This window comes from Andrena cerasifolii, chromosome 15, assembly GCF_050908995.1.
Source record: "Andrena cerasifolii isolate SP2316 chromosome 15, iyAndCera1_principal, whole genome shotgun sequence".
NCBI classification, from domain to species: domain Eukaryota; kingdom Metazoa; phylum Arthropoda; class Insecta; order Hymenoptera; family Andrenidae; genus Andrena; species Andrena cerasifolii.
The window spans coordinates 8941116-8960150 of NC_135132.1; the positions used below are offsets into that span (position 1 = coordinate 8941116).

General features: G+C 48.8%; 2 protein-coding genes across 7 annotated transcripts; both read left to right on the forward strand.

The window, feature by feature from the left end:
• The first annotated feature begins 710 nt into the window (after positions 1-710).
• Positions 711-4257, forward strand: Atg7 (Autophagy-related 7). Its single transcript, XM_076828349.1, has 8 exons — positions 711-988; positions 1059-1515; positions 1584-1900; positions 2492-2792; positions 2848-3195; positions 3258-3373; positions 3436-3730; positions 3799-4257. Exons 1-8 carry the CDS (start codon positions 792-794, stop codon positions 3862-3864), a joined length of 2097 nt encoding a protein of 698 aa, XP_076684464.1. The 5' UTR covers positions 711-791; the 3' UTR covers positions 3865-4257.
• Positions 4258-4902: 645 nt separating this feature from the next.
• Positions 4903-16986, forward strand: LOC143377356 (uncharacterized). 6 transcript variants are annotated; one of them, XM_076828544.1, is made up of 5 exons: positions 4903-5173; positions 6745-7002; positions 14423-14596; positions 14875-15078; positions 16177-16986. In XM_076828544.1, exons 2-5 carry the CDS (start codon positions 6945-6947, stop codon positions 16254-16256), a joined length of 516 nt encoding a protein of 171 aa, XP_076684659.1. In that variant the 5' UTR covers positions 4903-5173; positions 6745-6944; the 3' UTR covers positions 16257-16986. The 6 variants fall into 6 exon arrangements, with proteins under 6 accessions (XP_076684659.1, XP_076684658.1, XP_076684654.1 ...); XM_076828543.1 differs by having other exon boundaries at positions 4903-5169; positions 6743-7002; XM_076828539.1 differs by lacking the exon at positions 4903-5173 and adding an exon at positions 5909-6031 and having other exon boundaries at positions 6743-7002.
• Positions 16987-19035: the final 2049 nt, after the last annotated feature.

The window sequence follows — 19035 nt, forward strand, 5'->3', positions numbered from 1 at the left end:
AGCACTGCACATTAAATTCTTAATTAAAGAATTTTGAATTAATAAGGGCGGCAATATTGTTTTTGCATCTGAGCGGCCAAAACCCAGGAACGGCCCTGCATACGAAAATATAAAAGAGGCAATGCCTCTTATCAGTAATATGTCATTTTCATTAACCAATCACCGATCGTCCGCCACCACATGCGCAGTATCATGCACCCACCCCTTACTGCCACAGCTTCGTGCTCCGTCCATTTAATTCTTAGGTCCACGGATTCGATACGCGACTTGACGAATTAATCCTCGTGTATGCTTATGTTTCCGCATGATATCGCCGTCGGCCCAGTCATTGTCGGCGATTAGCAGGCTATAATCTATAATCTCCACTCGCCATAGGTTACCGAGATAAGCAGATCGGACGGCGGTTTCGGAATTCCAACGAGCACATGCCCGCGCGCTCTCCAGTTGCTGTCAACAGTGATCCTCTAGGGCAGTAATCGGGACAACGTGTATCGTCGCTGGTTGGTTGCCACGATTTGGGGCAAAAGCGGAAGTAGACAGAGAAAGAAACTGTAAAGAGGAAAGAGACAGAAATACCGATAGAAAGAGACAGAAATACCGACAGAAAGAGAGAGAGAAATACTGATAGGAAGAGGTAGATAAACATTTAGGTTATATTTATTTCCGGTTTTGCCCCAAATGGCTGCGATTATGCCGATGACTCCCTGGAGGATCACTATGTAGCTGTCAGACAATTGCGCTGTTAACGTTGCATCCTTTCCAGCTCCTCGTTGTCTGTCAGGACCTCGAGCATGTCGAAGTTCGTGAAGTTCACGAAACTCCGCTCCGCCACGGACCACACATTCTGGGCGAAATTCGCCGAGTTGAAAATAGACAAGTTCAAGCTAGACGAGAAAGCGGTGATCAATTTATGGGGCAGCTACAGCCTTCAGTCTCTGAACGAGGGCGGTACCAATCCGATGGTACTAGACTTCACGTCGTTCAACGAGTAAGTCGAACGCCCTTCGCTCGCGAAGCTGGCGCTCTTAGCTATCCACTGTACGCAGCTAATTTTCCAGAGACATAGAGACCACTTACCACAACAACTCCGTAACCGGTTGCGGCAAGATGATTAACACCAACACTTACGAGGCGTTCCGCCAAACCGACCCCGAGGGGTTCATCGACGACCTGGGAAAAGACGTCATGGCCAGCATTTTGGATGGGTCGTGCTTAGAGAAGCCGTGGAAGCTCTCGCTGTTCTTAGTACTCGCCTACTCCGATTTAAAGAGATACAGGTTCCACTACTGGGTCGCGCACCCAACTCCGCTGAGGCTGCCTGAAATGTATTACGAGGAGCCTCCGAAGACGATCGGCGAGGAATTCACAGCCAGCCAGGACCTCTGCGACGGCTTCCTCCAGTTGGACAGCGGGTCCAAGAATTATTTCTCAGTTTTACTGTCTAGCGAGAACCAAATGAGCGTCGCTGATCTGGCAACCGGCGTGAGGATCGCTGAGAAAATTGACGAACCTCAGGTATCGGATACGTTCCCCTGTTGGACGAGGTGCATAAACCCTCGTACATGTTTGCTTTGTTTCTTCAGGAATACAAAGAAGTGTACTTTGCATTTTACGACCCCTGCACGAGCGCAGAACCAGGCTGGCCTCTGCGCAACCTTCTATGCTTATTATTCTGGCACTGCTCCGAATATTGCCTGAGGCGGACCGTCAAAGTTGTGTCTATAAGGGGAAAGAAGGCGCAAAAGAGCATCGTATTTAAGCTCAAGGCTAAAGAGAGCGAGAGTCACGAGGAAATACGGAGGGCTCTGGTCGAGAGTCACTTGGTCGGCTGGGAGAGCAACGCGAATGGTAAACTGGGCCCTAATATCGCGGATTTGTCGGACACCATGGATCCCGCCAAGTAAACTCGAATGATAAATCAGATGCGAGTTAGATTTACAGTCGCGTCGGAAAGTAAGATGATACGCTTTAAAATCGCATAACTTTTTTAAAATTGGTCCGAACGACTTGAGTTTTTTTTTAGAAGCTAGCGGAATTAGTTTTCTAGCTGACGTGTTTCGTCGTTTTGAAAAAAAATCTAACTAGTCGGAATAGCAATGAAAATAGTGTAGTTGTTTTTTTCAAATTTTTTTCTGAGCTTGTAATGAAAATTCAAAAAACCCGTTTGTAAATTGAAGTAAGTTGTATACTTACATGCTGCAACTTACTTCAATGTACAAACGGATTTTTTGAATTTTCATTACAGGCTCAGAAAAAAATTTGAAAAAACGACTTCACTATTTTCATCGTTATTCCGACCAGCTGCAATTTTTTTCAAAACGACGAAACACATCACCTAGAAAACTAATTCCGCTAGCTTCTAAAAAAAAACTCAAGTCGTTCGTACCAATTTTAAAAAAGTTATGCGATTTTAAAGAGTGTCAACTCACTTTCCGATGCGAATGTAAATATCCGTAAAAATTCGTTTATTTGTGCTTTTAAATTTCCGTAGGTTGTCGGACAGAGCTATCAACCTAAATTTGAAGCTGATGAAGTGGCGCCTGGTCCCAGACTTAGACTTAGAGAGAATTAGCAGCCTCAAGTGCCTCGTACTGGGCGCGGGAACCTTGGGCTGCTCCGTAGCCAGAGTGCTTCTCGGCTGGGGAGTGAGCGACATAACTTTCGTCGACAGCTCCAGCGTCTCCCACAGCAACACTGTGCGGCAGAGTTTGTACACCCACCAGGACGCCGTGGAGCGTAAGAAAAAGGCCTACGCAGCGAGGGACGCGCTGCTGTCCATAAGGCCAAGTTTAGTGAGTATTCGAAGCACTGTCGCTTCAGATTCGCCTAATTACTAATTGATGGTAGAATGTGCAAGGTGTGGTGCTGCATATCCCAATGCCTGGACACGTCGTGGGTAAAAGTATGATGGAGTCTACGACGCAATCGTTGCGTAGACTGGAGGAGCTGATCGCGAAGAGCGACGTGGTTTTCTTCCTGCTGGACTCCCGAGAGGCTAGGTGGCTGCCGACTGTCCTCTGCGCAGCGATGAACAAAATCGCTATCAACGCCGCATTAGGCTTCGACTCGTTCACCGTGCAGAGGCACGGTACGCGTAATTCCTCGTCCCCGTCTTCTCCGGACTTCGACGCGAAAGATCTGACCGGCTCGGACCTCGGCTGCTACTTCTGTAACGACGTAACGCAGCCTGGAAACGTACGTAGAGATGGCCAGACCGGAATTCTTGTTAGGCTTTTAATAATCGTCTTGATTCGCAGTCGCAAACCGATAGGACGCTGGATCAACAGTGCACTGTTAGTAGACCGGGCTTGTCGCAGATCGCTGCGGGATTGGCGGTGGAATTGCTGGTAGCTCTGCTCCAGCATCCTCATGGGTAAATAGGAATGCTGGGAGATCGGCGTGTCTCGGGAATTTGTTATAATTGCTTGCGATTAGTTTAGAGGCAGCAGCGTTGATGGGTAATAACAGAGATAATAGCAGTTCGAACGAGAGCGAGCTGATCGGCTTGCTGGGAGGTGTGCCGCACACGATACGCGGGTCTCTGTGGAATTACGATATGCAGCTGACGATAACGCACAGGTTTACGTCCTGCACGGCGTGCTCCGTGCCCGTTATCAAGGAGTACAAAAATCGCGGCCTGGCGTTCGTGCTAGACGCGTGCAACATTCCGAATTATTTGGAGAAACTGTCGGGGTTAGAGCGGATACTCAGTAGGCCCGATTTGGACGAGGTACATATATTTATTGCAGGACGCATGATTATTTGGTACACATATATTCGTAAATTTTCTGACTTCAGCTGTGTCATGCCTTGGACAACTTGAGCGACGAGGATGACAGTGATCAGCTGAAAGTTATACCTTGAGAGCCCCTCGATGTATTCGCATGTTTTTATTCCGGGCAAAGGTAGCTTTTTCTCCGTACGCAGTTAATTGGCCAAGCATCTATACAATCGAACTTCAATGTACTTATTGATGCGAGAATGGAATTGCATTTAGATGGGTCCGCATCGCAACTCACGTCGGTCCTTATCGGTTGCTCATTTTAATTCTTTTAGCGTAAGGTTGACATTTGACACAAGCGCGTGTCATTGTGACGTATAATCGTGACTGGAGCTACGACTTTTAGATACAACTTTTATACGACTGCACCGAAGATCGCGATACGCAACGCGAGAGATTGTAACGAGACTCGGTCTCATTTTTATCCTCCGAACAGTGCGAGCGAAGCATAATTAAATAAACGATGTTCGATGAAACGCTGGTCGAGGAGATATACTTTGTACCCCGGAGGCTCGCCACGTGCCTCGCGATTTTTACTAAATAGTCCGATACGCGGAAAGCAGGAACCCAGGTCAGTGGCGGCTTTAAGAAAAAAGGCCCAGCTGGCAAACGTTCCGAGGGGCCCATGATTTACTAAAAACGAGCTACGCGTAGTAGTGCAGAAAAAATATAGTGTTTGGTTAAAATCATAATTTTTTTGAAGATGGGGCCCTAAAGGGCAGGGGCCCATTTTTCGGGAAAATGAAGTTTACTAAAAACGAGCCAAGTGTAGTAGCTCGTAAAAAATGTAGCGTTTGGTTACTTATTCCAAATCATAATTTTTTATTTTTGCCATGAGGCCCTGCGGGGCCTTCTGTGCAGGGGCCTAGGCGGCAACTGCTCATTTAGTGCCAGACACGGATTGAAAGTCGTGGGAGATTTATTAGTTTATCGAAGGGAAGTTGAGTTAACCTGCGTCGGTAACATATTTTCGTGAAAATTAACGCCAGAATCCAGCGCCGAAGTATCCGTTCCCGGAACACGGCGGGAGGGAGAGCTCGGCTGTTGAGTGGCTAGGATCGCAGGCGCGTAGTCGCAGGAAGGGAAGGGATCGGGGAAAGAGCGTATTTACACAGAGAGTGTGCGGCATACGGGACGGTTAGCAGTTTTGCCTGTAGAGCGCGTCGGAACAACCGAATGCCATGCATTCCAGTGTAGTGTCGAAGTGGTAGGGGAACCGAGGCTACCTCTCGTGTCAAACAGGCCGTGTTCTGCGTGTCCGCCCGCATACCATTAGATTTTCATCGTTTTCAATGAAAATACGCGGCCCGTCTCGGCTCGGCATGCCAGGAAACGTCGCGCCGGATGTTTGATCGTGCATTCACGCGGGTGTCATCGCACAACGCTTGGTGAGTAAAGACGCATTTCGAAAGGAAAAAAACCGTTCGATTTTACCTCGAGGAATGCGTGCCTCGTCCCTCTTCTTTTTTTTTTTTTTCTTCTTTCACGCTACGCCGCATTCCTCTATCGATTCCCGCGAGCGACGGGACGCGGTACTCGGGGGGAAAATGCCCTCTTTCCGTCCGTTCCTCGGCGTTGCCTCGTAAACGGCTGGAATTCCGTCGGTGGCAGTTGACTGAAAAATCGAACGATTCGCTCCCTCGCCATGCACCTCGCGCCGAGCGAGGATTCTTTTATAACTTCTCGCCGAACGATTTCGCGGTCGCTCGTGCGCGCGCGTGGCCCCGTGCATGTGCAGGCGTGTGCGTGCTCTCGTTACGCGATACCAAAAAAACGCGCTCGACATTTCGTTGATTCATCACTTTCGACGAATTCCGTTTACCGAGACGCGAACCCGGCGACCGCGATAATTCCTTATCCGCTCGGCCCTGCGTCGGAACTTTCAACGGCGCACACCAGCTCCGCGATCGGCCTCTACAGATCTCTGAAATGCCGCTGGCGAGCTCCGGATCGATTCAGTGCCGGAATTTTCAATCGGTACGATTAGCGGCCGAGTATGCGTGCGAGGCGAGTTTCAATAAGAATCGGGGGGAAAAGCCGGGGAGAGGTAGGGGCAAAAGTATTCGATCGAAATTGTGAGATCGCCCCGCTGCCTTTTACTCGCGGGAAAGAGCGTCGCTCCACATTTTACCTCTATCGTTCTATCCTCCGCGTTTCGGGCAGCGATCGAGGGGATACGTCTCGTTAGTGATCGATGCAAGAGGGTTGCAGCAGTGGCACTCCTCGGAGGGGAGGATCCGCGGGAGATAGGTCGGAGAGAATGCCGATTTAACGATTGTTTATGTCATTAAGATGAGATTGCGATGCTGTGCGTTTGGCGCCGGTTGTGTGGAAGTTTGGAAAGGGGCAGGAATGGCGCGATACGGGAGTAAGGAGGCGAGCGGGAGTGATGGGCTCGAGTGGCCGCGAGAACGTTATTGAATCGGTCCTCGAATTATCAGTGTTGTTCCGCGTGACACAGCGATACTCGTCGCCGCGTCTGATAGCTGCCATTGGACGCATTCGAAGTACATCCAGAAGTTCGAAAGCGTCGGAACGGCGGATTAGGTATCTGAGCGCAAAATCGTTAAGCGAGAGTTAGGTTAGGATCAGGTCCGCGCGTACGCGTTCGGCTGAACGCGCGTCGAACGCGACGAAGCTTTCGGTCGAAATCGCTTGGGAAGGTTGACGAGGTTGGGAAACGGTCGAAATGGCACGTCGAGTCTATCGCTAGGGAGCAGTAACGGTGGGTGGAGTGGGATCGCTTGTGGAACTCGCGGGGTGGGGCGGGCGGGCGGGGGCTCGCGAAGCAGCGCAGGGTGGGTGGGATGAGGTGAGGAAAGAAGCGAGAGGCGGGCCTCTGGTGAGGGGTCCGCATTCCACAGACAATGTCACGTTTTTTAATCCCCGTTTTACTTTATTTGTGCTGGCTTCGGCCGCGAGGAAGGCCCCCAAACAGTTAAGTTCGACTTCTGTCCCTAGAGAGCGGATTTCTACAACGGTGCCGGGCTCGCAGCGATTTCTCGCGGGCACCCCGACCCGTGGCGAACACCTGGTGATTCCTCGCCAACACCCACGCTCCGGACTGGCCGAGGTCCCCTGCCCTCTCGGCCTCGACGCTCCAGAGGGTGCGACCGTTAAGGGTAATCGGCGAGAGGCCCGAGCGACCACCGTCCAGAGGGAGATGTCCGCCGTCGAGAGCGCCTTGGACGTCCTCTCCAGGGCGGCGACTATGGTGCAAGGTCAGTTTATGCGCTCCCGATTCTCGGCTCCGCGCCGCCCCCGGGGTGGGGGGTGCGTACAGGTAGCTTTCGCGGCGCTAATTAGCCAGGCTAGAGCACGTTTATTTCGGTTCGCGGGTGTCCGGACCTGTTGTGTAACGATCGAGAATCGCCCGGAGGATTTATGTAAGAAGAGGAGCGCGCTCCTGCGATATTCCGCCCCAGTTACCGGGAGCAGCCCGCATTCCTACGAAATGCCAATTTCACGTCGAATTAGATAACATTGTGCAGTGTTTATTTTAGATGCCTCGGCTCGCTGGCAAGACACTAGCCGAGGCTTCTTCTTCCTTCCTGTGACGCGCGTATTCACTTAGCCGGAGCGAGAGCCACGCGCACGTGACTCCTCCCGAGGCCTGTCGATCGCCGCTCGGCATCTCTCTCTCTCTCTCTCTCTCGACCGCGCGCGCTATTTACCTCTTCTCACGGTGCTCTCGGCGATTTTCCGGAGGGAGAGGGGAATAAGGAAAGAGGAAAATGGAAAATCCGCTTCTCATAGCGGCGCGGAACAATCGCCTGGCGCAAGTGTGTCGCTCTCGCAACGCAGTACGCGTAATCGACCGTAAACAATGGGTGCCTCCCAGCGGAATCGTTGAGTCGCGCCGCGACGCCACGCGCGATAACTTCTCGCCGGATCGCGGAAACTTATTAATTGCTCGGCGCTCGCGTCTCCATCCCCTGGGGGGGGGGGGGGGAACTTCCTGGGGGACCGTTCAAGGAACTCGCCGACCGCCTGAATTCCTTAGATACGGACGTCGCGATTTATCTCCCGAACCAATCGCTGGAAACGTCCGCGATAAAGCGCGCAGATAAATCTGTGTGCTTAGGCCGTTTGCCTGTAGACTCCCCGGGGCGGACGGAATTCCTGGCTTCGTTTCTCAATTTTTATAAATAATCTCTATTATCGTTCGAGCGTCGCGACCGACGATTCCCGTAAATTACAAGGTCCTGCGACGCGAACCGCCCCGGCGCTGTAACGAGCCCCGATTCGGCGGCGGTCGTGTCGCGGGAGTGTGACTCGGCTGGCGCGGTGTTTGTTGTGATGGAATGCCGAGCTTCGAACCTGTTCCGAATACCAGGCGTAGTTCCGCCCGACGTCGACCGATGGCGCTTCCAGTGACTTTCTCGGGTCCACCTGAACCGCTCCCGAAAATACTTTTACCGTAAATCTTGGGATTATTAATAAGCGCCTTATCTGCGCCTCGCGGTATTTTTAAATTATTAAAAATATTTCCAGAACTAATTCCATTAGTCGAGCGCCGTTCTCGAGAGCCTCGAGAAGCCGGCGAGCGAAGTAGACGAACGATACAGGGATTTACCGACGATCGGGATGAATAATTGTCGGATGGTAACTCGATCGGGACCGGTATCGAGTTCCGCGGATCCCCGATTCCACGGGTCGGTTCGATTCAGCGCATTCCTTGGCCAGCCGCGAGCCTCGCGTCTCATTAGACGCTCCTCTCCCCGTCGGAATTGGATTTCGCGGAGGAGAATACTCGCCCGGCGGCGTTGCGGCGCGAATTCACGCCCACGGGCCCGCGATTCGCAGCTAAACGTGCCTGATAGCTGCGCGCGAGTTACCTGCGGACGCGGCGCTATTAAAATACCACGGATTCCTGCCCGATGCCTCACGATTCCTCGAGGATAACGCGTCGCCTTGATCTTGCTCGGGGATTATTATTGCGCGAACAATAGAGAGGAGGCTCGGTGGGGCCTCTGGCGAGGACGTGGGAGCACTGCGGCGTTTTCCAAGGCCTGCCCTTAGACTTCAGGCGCAATTGAATTTTCGCTACGCATCCCCGTGCCGAGGGGGGGCTCCACGGTCGCCGGTGTTCGCAGGAATTGGATTAGCGAGCAATTGCCGTGAGAATTGGCGCAGGAATTCGATAATTCTTACCGATTCTTTTCTCCCTCCCTTTCGTGCATGCGAGATGCACGTGTGCATCGATCGCCTCCAGTCCACGTATTCTGCCTACCTGACGGGGGGGAAAAAAGCAATAGGAAAGAGGAAAGGGACGAGTTGCTGAGGTGCGTGTGTATATCGCAGCGATGGCTTCTAGAGCTGTTCGCGAGTACTCGGAATATACGAGCCGAGCCTGACTCGGCTCGAAGAACCGAACCGAACCGAACCGAGCCGAACCTGGTTCGAAGAACCGAACCGAGCCGAACCTGGTTCGTAGAACCGAACCGAGCCGAGTACTCGAAAAAAGCGAGCAACTCGAATAGAACCGAGCAACTCGAATTTTTTCGAGCGGCTCGAAGTAAACAGAGCGGGCCGAATGTACCGAGTGGGCCGAAAGTATCGAACAGTCCGGTTTGTCGAGTAGTAAGAAGTTTAAATGTTTCGAATATTTTAGAATATGTTCATTTACTGGATAATGGTTCGTAATTATTATTATTATTATTATTTCGACTTTATTACTTGTTAAACAGAAAATATAGTACATAAGGAGAAAGTAAGATACGGGTAAAGGCAAGGCCGCAGTAATAATGTGAATAATTAAAATGTAAAAGACAGAAAATTAAAGGAAAGCGCAAGAAGAAATATTAATAAATCATACATACGCGAAAAATTATTTTCAATAGTTAAGGAATATTTTTATTTGCAGTTTACATTTTAATTACTCACATTATTACTGCGGCCTCGCTTTTACTCGTATCTTGCTTTTTCTTTGTGTACTATATTTTCTGTTTAACGAGTAATAAAGTCTATAAAGTATAATAATAATAATAATAATTACGAACCATTATCCAGTAAATAAACATATTCTAAAATATTCGAAACATTCAAGCTTCAAATCAAACTACTTGACAAACTGAACTGTTCGGTACTTTCAGCCCACTCGGTACTTTCGGCCCGCTCGGGTTTACTCCGAGCCGCTCGAAAAAATTCGAGTTCTCGGTTCTTTAATTCTTTCTTTATTACACAGTAGACTTTACAATTTTATATTATATTATTTTATTTTATTTTATGTTATTATTTTATATATATATATTTTATAACTTTCTCTCATTTTTTATCTTTTTATTTAATAATGGTAATATTTTGGTATCTCTGTACACTAAAGGGTTTCCCGCCAATAATAATAATAATAATAATAATAATAATAATAATAGTAATATACAATAGAAAACATATAAAAAAAGCGTTCTAGTCGAGTTGCTCGGTTCTATTCGAGTTGCTCGGTTCCATTCGAGTTGCTCGATTCCATTCGAGTTGCTCGATTCCATTCGAGTTGCTCGATTCCATTCGAGTTTCTCGGTTCCATTCGAGTTTCTCGGTTCCATTCGAGTTTCTCGGTTCCATTCGAGTTTCTCGGTTCCATTCGAGTTTCTCGGTTCCATTCGACTTTCTCGGTTCCATTCGAGTTTCTCGGTTCTACTCGAGTTGCTCGGCTCGGTCCGCATTTCAAGCTACTCGAATATTCGACTACTCGAGCAGCCCCAATGGCTTCGAGCCATTCCTAGTCCCCCTCAAATTCCCCAACAAACCCACAACGCCTCGCTCCTGAAAACAAACGTAGTGTGAGGCTCGGGGAGTCCCAGCGTCCCGCGGACTTCGAAGATCCCCTCGATTCGTCAGAATGTCGTTGCGTATCGACTTATTCGAAAAGCTGCGGCGGGGAGAGGGGGGCCGGTGCCCATCGCCAGGCTGGGCGAGCGTGCGTTCGAGTCGGGCATGTGTTAGAGCCAGCTTCTGCGGCGCGCTGGAGGGGGCAGGCGACGGACGAGGCGGATGAATGAATGAGTCTTAAGACAGTCGCGTAAGAGGGGCATTCACGAATCCACACGAGCTCTCTCTTCGCGGAGGGAGAGGAGGCTCTTCAGTGCGTTGCCACCTTCGATTATGCTCTTCGCGCTTCGAATTCGCCGACGCTTAGCTTGTTCCGCGCGGCGTGTCGCGGGCCAGCGGCTCCCCTGAAGCCGCGCGGCGGACGCGGATCATGGAGGCAGCGTTCTTCGGCGAAAGGAAGATCCCTGGGTCGAGGCGCATCCGATGATCCCTCCGGCCGTGTCGGGCAACTTTGTGAAGTGAACTTCCCCCCCTCGCGGTAAAAAGGGGTCGCGAATCTTTCGCCTCGAGGGAAAACCAGTCGCGGCCGAGCTCTCGGGGCACCGGTCGAGGATTAGGAGCATGGAGGTGTCGCCCAGGAGGAGCTGCCTCTGGCAGCCGTGGCTGAACACCGACGGCCTCCGAGCGGCGCGCAAGCCGGGAGGTACGTGGCTCTCCTGCGCGAGATCGCCGCCGCTTGTCCAGGCGTATTTTTGGCAAGCTCGTCGCGAAGTTAATTGAAGTGGAACACGATCGCGTAGCGCGCCCCGTCCATTCATCTTCCGCCCGCTTTGTGCCCGCCACTCGTCCTTCGCCTTTAAACCAGTTTCACCGTCTTCCTGACGATCCTCTCACGGCTATTAGGCACTTCCTGCCCCGTCCTGGGAACCGGACTCGGGCCACCCCTTCTATTGCTCCGCAGACCGATCCAGAGGGAGGAGGGTTGGCGGATCGATCGACTATTTTAGATATCGCGGCTGACGCGGCCACCCCTGTTTTTTTTTTTTTATAAATACTTGGAGGCCTTCTCTGGCTTATTGTTCAGCGTATTACTGATTTGGTGAACGTAGGAGTTACTGGAATGGTACTATCAACTCTGTATGTATTTATGCAAACAAAAGGGAACTGGGGAAATAAGGGGGAAATAGGAGGGACGTGCGAACTAGGACAGATTTCGGAGTAAGTTTTCGTAGGTTGATGAAATTTGAATAGGTTGTAGTATTTAGTGATGTTTCAACGTAGCTCGGAGGATTTTTCGAAATTTTGGAAAATTTCGATTTTACAGCTGTTTGAAGCTAAGGGCTAACTTTTTTTCAATACATTATAGGGTAAACGTCCCAGTTACTGCCACTTCATTTATTTTACTTAATAAACACGCGGTGTATAATGAATAGTGTAAAAAATAATTTATCATAAAATTGGGACTGTTCTTCTTATTATTATATTATTATACATTCTTTATATGTATATTCTGTATACATTACGTTTTTTTGAAGTGAAATAAATAAAGTGGCAGTAATAGGGACACTGACAGTATTTGGGACATCTACCCTAGCTGTGGAAGTAGTAAAGGGATGGAGATCAGATTTACGGTGCTTGTAGAGAAGACATTGAAGTTTTTTTTGAAAAATTTATTTCAGTTTAAATAAGAAAAGTTTGAATTTTTTTGGGGCAATTATTTTAAACAAATGCAGGTTTTTAATATCGGGTGCGATTTTAAAAATCTAAAACAAAAGGGGGAATATAGTTCTATCCTGTACTTTGATGGACAAATTTTAAAAAATATGGACATTTTAATATTGGCCCTGTGACTTTCAGTTTTTGAAATGGAATGCTATATATTTGATTACCCAATATGAAAGCGACTGTCAAGACAAATTTAACTATATGGTACACTATGACTTTCAAGGCCACACAAGGTTTTATACTTATACTGTATATTTTAGGAAATAATTTTTTTTTTAAACTTCAATGTCTTCTCTGTAAGCACCGTAAAGCTCATCTCCATCCGTTTACTACTTCCATAGCTATAATGTATTGGAAAAAAAGGTAGCACTTAACTTGAAACAGCTGTAAAATCGACATTTTTCAAAATTTCGAAAAATAAATTTCGAGGTACGTTGAATATCACTAAAGGCTTACTTCGAAATCGGTACCAGTTCGCATGGAATGTTCCAGGAGGCAGAGCGTGAAAGCTGGACCTTTGCTTTTCTTTTCCGAGCTTTTCGTCGTCGTTCAGGCAGGGAGGTTTGTGTATAGGCGATATAAGTAGGCTGCTGACGAGGGCGGTGAATTTTGAGGGGCGGCAAAGTTTTAAGGAGTGCAAAACTTTGGGGAGGGAAAAATTTTCGGGAGCAAGAAATTTTGGAGAATGGCAAATTTTTGGGAGTGACATATTTTAGGGCGCGTTAAATTTTGGGGGAGCATCAAATTTTGGGAAGCATTAATCTTTGGAAACAGCAAATTGTGGGGAGCGAAAAAATTTGGGAGCATCAAATTTTGGAGAGCATTAAACTTTGGGAGCAGCAAATTTTGGGGAGCTAAAAAAATTGGGGAGCGTTAAATTTTGAGGAGCATCAAATTTTGGGGGATCGAAAAAAATTGGGGAGCATTAAATTTTGATAGCATCAAAATTTGGGGAGCATTAAACTTTGGGAGCAGCAAATTTTGGGGAGCTAAAAAAATTGGGGAGCGTTAAATTTTGAGGAGCATCAAATTTTGGGGGATCGAAAAAAATTGGGGAGCATTAAATTTTGATAGCATCAAAATTTGGGGAGCATTAAACTTTGGGAGCATCAAATTTTGGAGAGCATTAAACTTTGGGAGCAGCAAATTTTGGGGAGCTAAAAAAATTGGGGAGCGTTAAATTTTGAGGAGCGTCAAATTTTGGGGGATCGAAAAAATTTGGGGAGCATTAAATTTTGATAGCATCAAAATTTGGGGAGCATTAAACTTTGGAAGCAGCAAATTTTGGAGAGCGTTAAATTTTGAGCATCCAATTTTGGGAAGCGTTAAATTTTGGGAGCAACAAATTTTTGAGCGGCAAATTTAGGGGAGCATCAAATTTTGAAGAGCTTTAAATTTTGGGAGCAGCAAATTTTGGAGAGCGTTAAACTTTGGGAGCAGCAAATTTTGGGGAGCTAAAAAAATTGGGGAGTGTTAAATTTTGAGGAGCATCAAAATTTGGGGAGCATTAAATTTTGATAGCATCAAAATTTGGAGAGCATCCAATTTTGGGAAGCGAACTATTTGGAGAGGATCAAATTTTGGTGCGAAAAATTTCTGAACGAAAGAAATTAGCAAAACTTTAAACCCAGAGGCTTGATACAACTTTACAACCAATTCACTTCCTTCCCACACAGCGAATTAGCAACAACTCCCCGTGGATTCCCACAGTGCATTAATTTCAAAATCGCCTCTCTTTTAAACCAAAACATTTAATATTACTTCCCTCAAAGAACGGCAGACACTTGTTACCGAAATCCGCCCTGCGTTCAGGTGCATGCGACTCCAAAAGAAACATTCAAACCCAATACAACTACATGCAGAGGGTTTCTTTAATACTTCCTAAAGCCACAAAAACTGTACAAAGCTACCTCCGGCAACACAGGTAAGCACAGCGGTAGCGATCCCTCTATCCGCGGCAGCCTCCAAATGTAAACGACTACATTCTGGGAGCAGCGTGCACGTGCAGCGCACATGGGGTAGCTGCAAACCTAACCCACCGCTTGAGAGAGGAAAACAGTTAGCCTCGCCACCGCTGCGCTCGCCCGCTCGCGGTACCCGCGACCATGCAGAGCGTGTAAAACATAATTTTTCTTTTTGCGGCAGAGGAGCGACCGAAGGCGACGAATCTCCACCGGAAGCCGAGCAGCGCGTGGCGCAAGGAGCGTAGGAGGGACCCGATCCAGAGCGAGGCGCTGGACATGTCCGCGGCCAGGGTCCACCATCACAATCACCACCACAGCAGGCCCAGCGTGATCGTGCCCACCACGCCGCAGCCCGGTGAGCCCGCTTCCGCCAAGCTCTCGCCGCGAATTCGTTAGGCGCGCCCCGTTGTTCTTGGGCGCAGAGGGGGCCCGCTATTGTCCGCCGGGCAGGGGTGACCGCGTCCTCTGACAATGCGCCGGTGATGCAACGGGGCGCAGATGCGCGCGTAACCCTGCCCGGCGGGGGAACGCGCGCCGGATCGGCAATCCCATTATGGAGATTGCAGCGGAGATCCCAGATCCGAGCTCGTAGAATTCGCTGAGCCGAGGCGCTAAACTGGGGCTGTTTTCCAGGTACCACCATCGAGGACACAGCAGTGGCTCCCACACCGACGATGACGCCGTCAGCGGCCGCTGGAGGGCAGAGGACCGGGCTGAGAACCGTGGGCGGTGTGAGCGACCCTGCAATAGAGGAGCATTTCAAGCGGTCACTGGGGCTGGAGGAGTACGCGGCTGTGTTCAACGCGAACACCACCGACAAGGAGGCCGGCCTCAGCGGTAAGCCCGCGGACCGAGCCGCGCGAGTAAGGTCCCTTTCCATGTGACAGTAAATTGCTGACAGACGCAGAGAAGAATTTATATGGGGCCCTAGAGAAAGGGCTTCCCAGGGGCCGGTATAATAAAAGATTTAAGAAACTCTCCCTTTGCACAAAAAGCGCAGAACACTGGAAAACTTGTAATTTTTAAGAATAATGTACAGTGGCGCAGGGGAGAAAGTTTACATTTTGTCCAAACGAGGTGAGTTTTTTTTTTTGAGAAGCTGGAAGGATTAGTTTGCTAAGTGACGTGTTCTGTTGTTTTTAAATAGTAAAGGTTGCTTTTTTTAACTTTCTTTTGTGAGCCTGTAATGAGAATTCAGAAATCCCGTTTGTGGATTGAAGTAAGTTCTACACATGCCTAAAATTTCATCGAAATCTTATCTAATCAAAACTTATTCTGCGAGCTTTAAGCGTTTATAGCTCAGATCCTTCTAAAAAAAAAATTCAAGTCGTTTGGATCGATTCTCTAAAAGTTATGGGATCTTAAAGGTTGTGAAGTTTCTTTTCTTTCGTCCCCCACTGTACCTCAGCTTCCTGAAGGAATCGCTTATTGAAAACTAGCTGACCCGTTACCCGTTTTTTTCACACAAGAATTATTTATGTCTGAAAAATAAAGAAGCCTAAACAAAAAAATTAATAGCCTATAATCTTTCAAAATCTCATTGAAATCCGTGTAGGCGCGAAAGAAGAACAAACAAACAACGTTTCACTTTTGTATATTAGTAAGGGTTAAAAAATCCTCCATTCGCGTCCGAAGTGCTTCAAGCGTCCTCAAATTACGCGAGGCTTTATTCAGCAGTCGCGAATTTCTTACAAAGGGGGAGAGGAAGTCACGAAGCGCGTTGCGTAATATTTTTGTAACCCAATTTTCAATATAACCAGCCCCAAAAAAACAACGTTAAACGAATTATATAAACCCTCAAAAGAATTTTAATAACTGAGAGAAATGCAACGCTTGAATATGAAATCTTAGAAATTACAAAAATTATTTACTGTCACGTCGAAACGCGCCTTAAGCGAGTCGGAGATTGCCAAGAGTCTTACGTCGTGTTTGCAGTGGACGATCACTTCGCGAAGGCGCTGGGCGAGACCTGGACGAGGCTGCAGGCGACCGGTCGAAGCAAAGACTCCACCTAACTGCCGGACAGTTGCGTGACGGGTTCATCGTCGCCTCACCGCCCGCCGGTCCACGGGACGCGGACCGAGCGTCGTTCCACTACTCGCTGATTAATAGTGTTAAGTTGTTAAGTCGCCGCCCGTTGGTAGGAGCCCGAGCTTGGCGACCGAGAGAGCCGCCTCCTCGTCGCCTTGGGTTCGCTCGCGACAGGGAGCCGTTACCCAAGTGTCCTTGATTGCGGAAAATCGGCCGACATTTGCGGACGGGCTTGACGGCACTACTGTACATAGATACGCGTATTCTTTTATTATGCCATCATCGCAGTCATTGTCGCGGCTCGCTCGTTGAGGCCGGCAAGTTATTTATTACGATGTTCCATACTGCCTCGCTGAATAGTTTATAGTGGATCCGTTTACTTCCCGATCGACGGCGCGATAGAGCCGACCGCAAGAGACCAGCAAGAATCAAGGTGACCGGGCCGGAGTCGCGGTAGAGAGAGAGATCGGCGACGTAAACGAGCGAACGTGTATGTAATAATTATTCGCATAAATGTTAACGTTTATACGTATATATATATATATATATATGATGTATGTTGTAATAATATAAATCCGAGAGTCTTTATAAACGGAAGTAAAGGGGTGAGCGTGGAAAACAGATCATCGCACAAACTTGTAACGCGGCGCTCGCGTCGAGCGACCAATTCATACGTAAATATTGTATTAAAGAGACAGAGGAGGATACAGAAAACCGACCGCTTGGATTTTACTGCGCGCCGCCGCCGCGTACAAACCGTCTCCCAGAGACCTCCGCCGTGAGTAGATTGCTAAGAAGAGTAGTACTGATTTCAAATGGTGCTAGGAGGTGCAGCACAAACCCCAGCACGCACAGAAGTCAGTACCTCTGCCTTCTTATTGTTCTCGGCTCTCCCTTGTTCCGATTCCTTTCTTCAGGCTCTCTGTTCTCCGGCCTCGGGCAGGCAGACAGGGGTCCAGGAATTCGGAGGAGACATCTGCCGGGCACACGCGACGCGGGAGAGTTGCAGCGGTCGGGCCGCGCGGAAGAGGCCCGGTCCGGACGAGTTCGGGCGCACGGTTTTCGGAGAAGCGACGCGGAGAGGACGCGATGGGGCACCGCAGGCGACCGGAGGCTTTATGTGTCGTAGGTGGGCCCAGACGGGCGAGCCAGACTGTCCCAGGAGCGCTCGGATGGCTTCCTATATGCAGGCAGCCTGTTCACTTGCCGTAAAGCAAAATGGTAACTTAATATTAGACTTGAATATAAGTACGGTAATCCCACACCAGAGTCCAAAGTAAGCCTACACCTACCCGCCGCCCCGTCCTACCGGGCAGCCAGCCATCCCTGGACCTCCGTTCCCCCTTGCGAGAACGCCCTCGAGCGTAATAATACGATGGGATACTAGATATCGGTGCTCTCTGTGCTCTAGGTGCAAATTGCGACCGCCTCTTCCTCTCTGTCGCTCGTGACTCGCATCTCTTCCTGTCCGCGCCTCTGCGTCAACGAGCAGCAGAGCCTCTTCCCGCCTGGATCACCGTCAGACCCCCCTAGAAGAGGATGCCGCACCTCTGGATAGCAGCGGCAGCTTCGATGGAAATAATGCGCAAAATTTAATACACCTGGCTAAACTATTCTTCCTCTGGCTTCGACTGCTGAGGAGACGCGAGGGGAGACTTTTCGCGCCGACACCCGATACCCTTTTGCAACCTTCTTCTCGCGTAAACGGTCCCCGAAGTGCGACGACCTTCGCGGCGAGAAGAACTAGGATAAACCAGTCGCGCCTCCGCGCGTCTCTTTAGAGTCGCAGTAAGCTAATCCGGCCGCGTGTATCATGTTTTGAGTCCCTTTAAACGATACTCTGATACGTCTGGCACTCTTGAGAGAAACACTCGTGTTTCCAGCGGCGTTTCCTACGACGCGGCGGCCGAGCCAGTCCCGCGACAGATGGCCCGGGCCTAGTTTCCCGGCAATTGCTGGCTCTGCTTTTCCGAGGGACCGCGCGATCGCTATCTGGCCGTCGTTAGGGGACGGCTGATCTGCAGTAATTTTTTCAGTTATTTCGAATGAACTGGACTGCAGCTGGGAAGCAGACAGACCGCGCAGATGCTTCGTGAAAGCTTTTTCACGGAGAGATGCAGGTGTTTCTCTAGTATTACAAGCCTGCTCTAATATTCTGATGTGCTGTAAAGTGTCCTCGCGTTGTAGGGTCGTTGCGAAACAGTTGACAGCGTTAACGAGAAAGGCAAAAAGGGGCTAATTTTATTTATATCTAGTAAGTCATTCGCGAGTTGTAATTAAAGCACAGCATTATATAACAGGACATTACTCCGCTCAAATTTTAATATATCATCGAGTTCCACTTACGCCCAAATCGATCGTGATTTTTATTAGGTTAGGTTTTCCTATACGCGACTGGACGCAACGTTGAAAACTTCGAAGTCGATTTTCTCCAGAATGAAGCGCGATATCAAAAAAAGTTACTCTTTCTTTTTGATTTATAACAAGTAAATAAGTCGAAGAAAAGGAATACAATTTTTTGATATGGCGCTTCATTTTCGAGAAAATCGGCTTTGAAATTCTTGACGATGCGTCCAGTCGCGCATAGGAGAACCTGCCTTAATGAAAATCACCTTGAATTTCAGAGTCGATTTGCTCGAAAATGAAGCGCGATATCAAAAAAAGTTACTCTTTCTTTTCGACTTATAACAAGTAAATAAGTCGAAGAAAAGGAATACAATTTTTTGATATAGCGCTTCATTTTCGAGAAAATCGGCTTTGAAA

Coding starts and splice junctions, on each gene's coding strand:
- Atg7 (XM_076828349.1), top strand. CDS start 792: ATGTCGAAGTTCGTGAAGTTCACGAAACTCCGCTCCGCCACGGACCAC. Junction 1,516..1,583: donor AGAAAATTGACGAACCTCAG/GTATCGGATACG, acceptor TTGTTTCTTCAG/GAATACAAAGAAGTGTACTT. Junction 3,374..3,435: donor CTGCTCCAGCATCCTCATGG/GTAAATAGGAAT, acceptor GCTTGCGATTAG/TTTAGAGGCAGCAGCGTTGA.
- LOC143377356 (XM_076828538.1), top strand. CDS start 6,171: ATGGGCTCGAGTGGCCGCGAGAACGTTATTGAATCGGTCCTCGAATTA. Junction 7,003..14,422: donor GGCGGCGACTATGGTGCAAG/GTCAGTTTATGC, acceptor TTTTTGCGGCAG/AGGAGCGACCGAAGGCGACG. Junction 14,597..14,874: donor GCCCACCACGCCGCAGCCCG/GTGAGCCCGCTT, acceptor GCTGTTTTCCAG/GTACCACCATCGAGGACACA.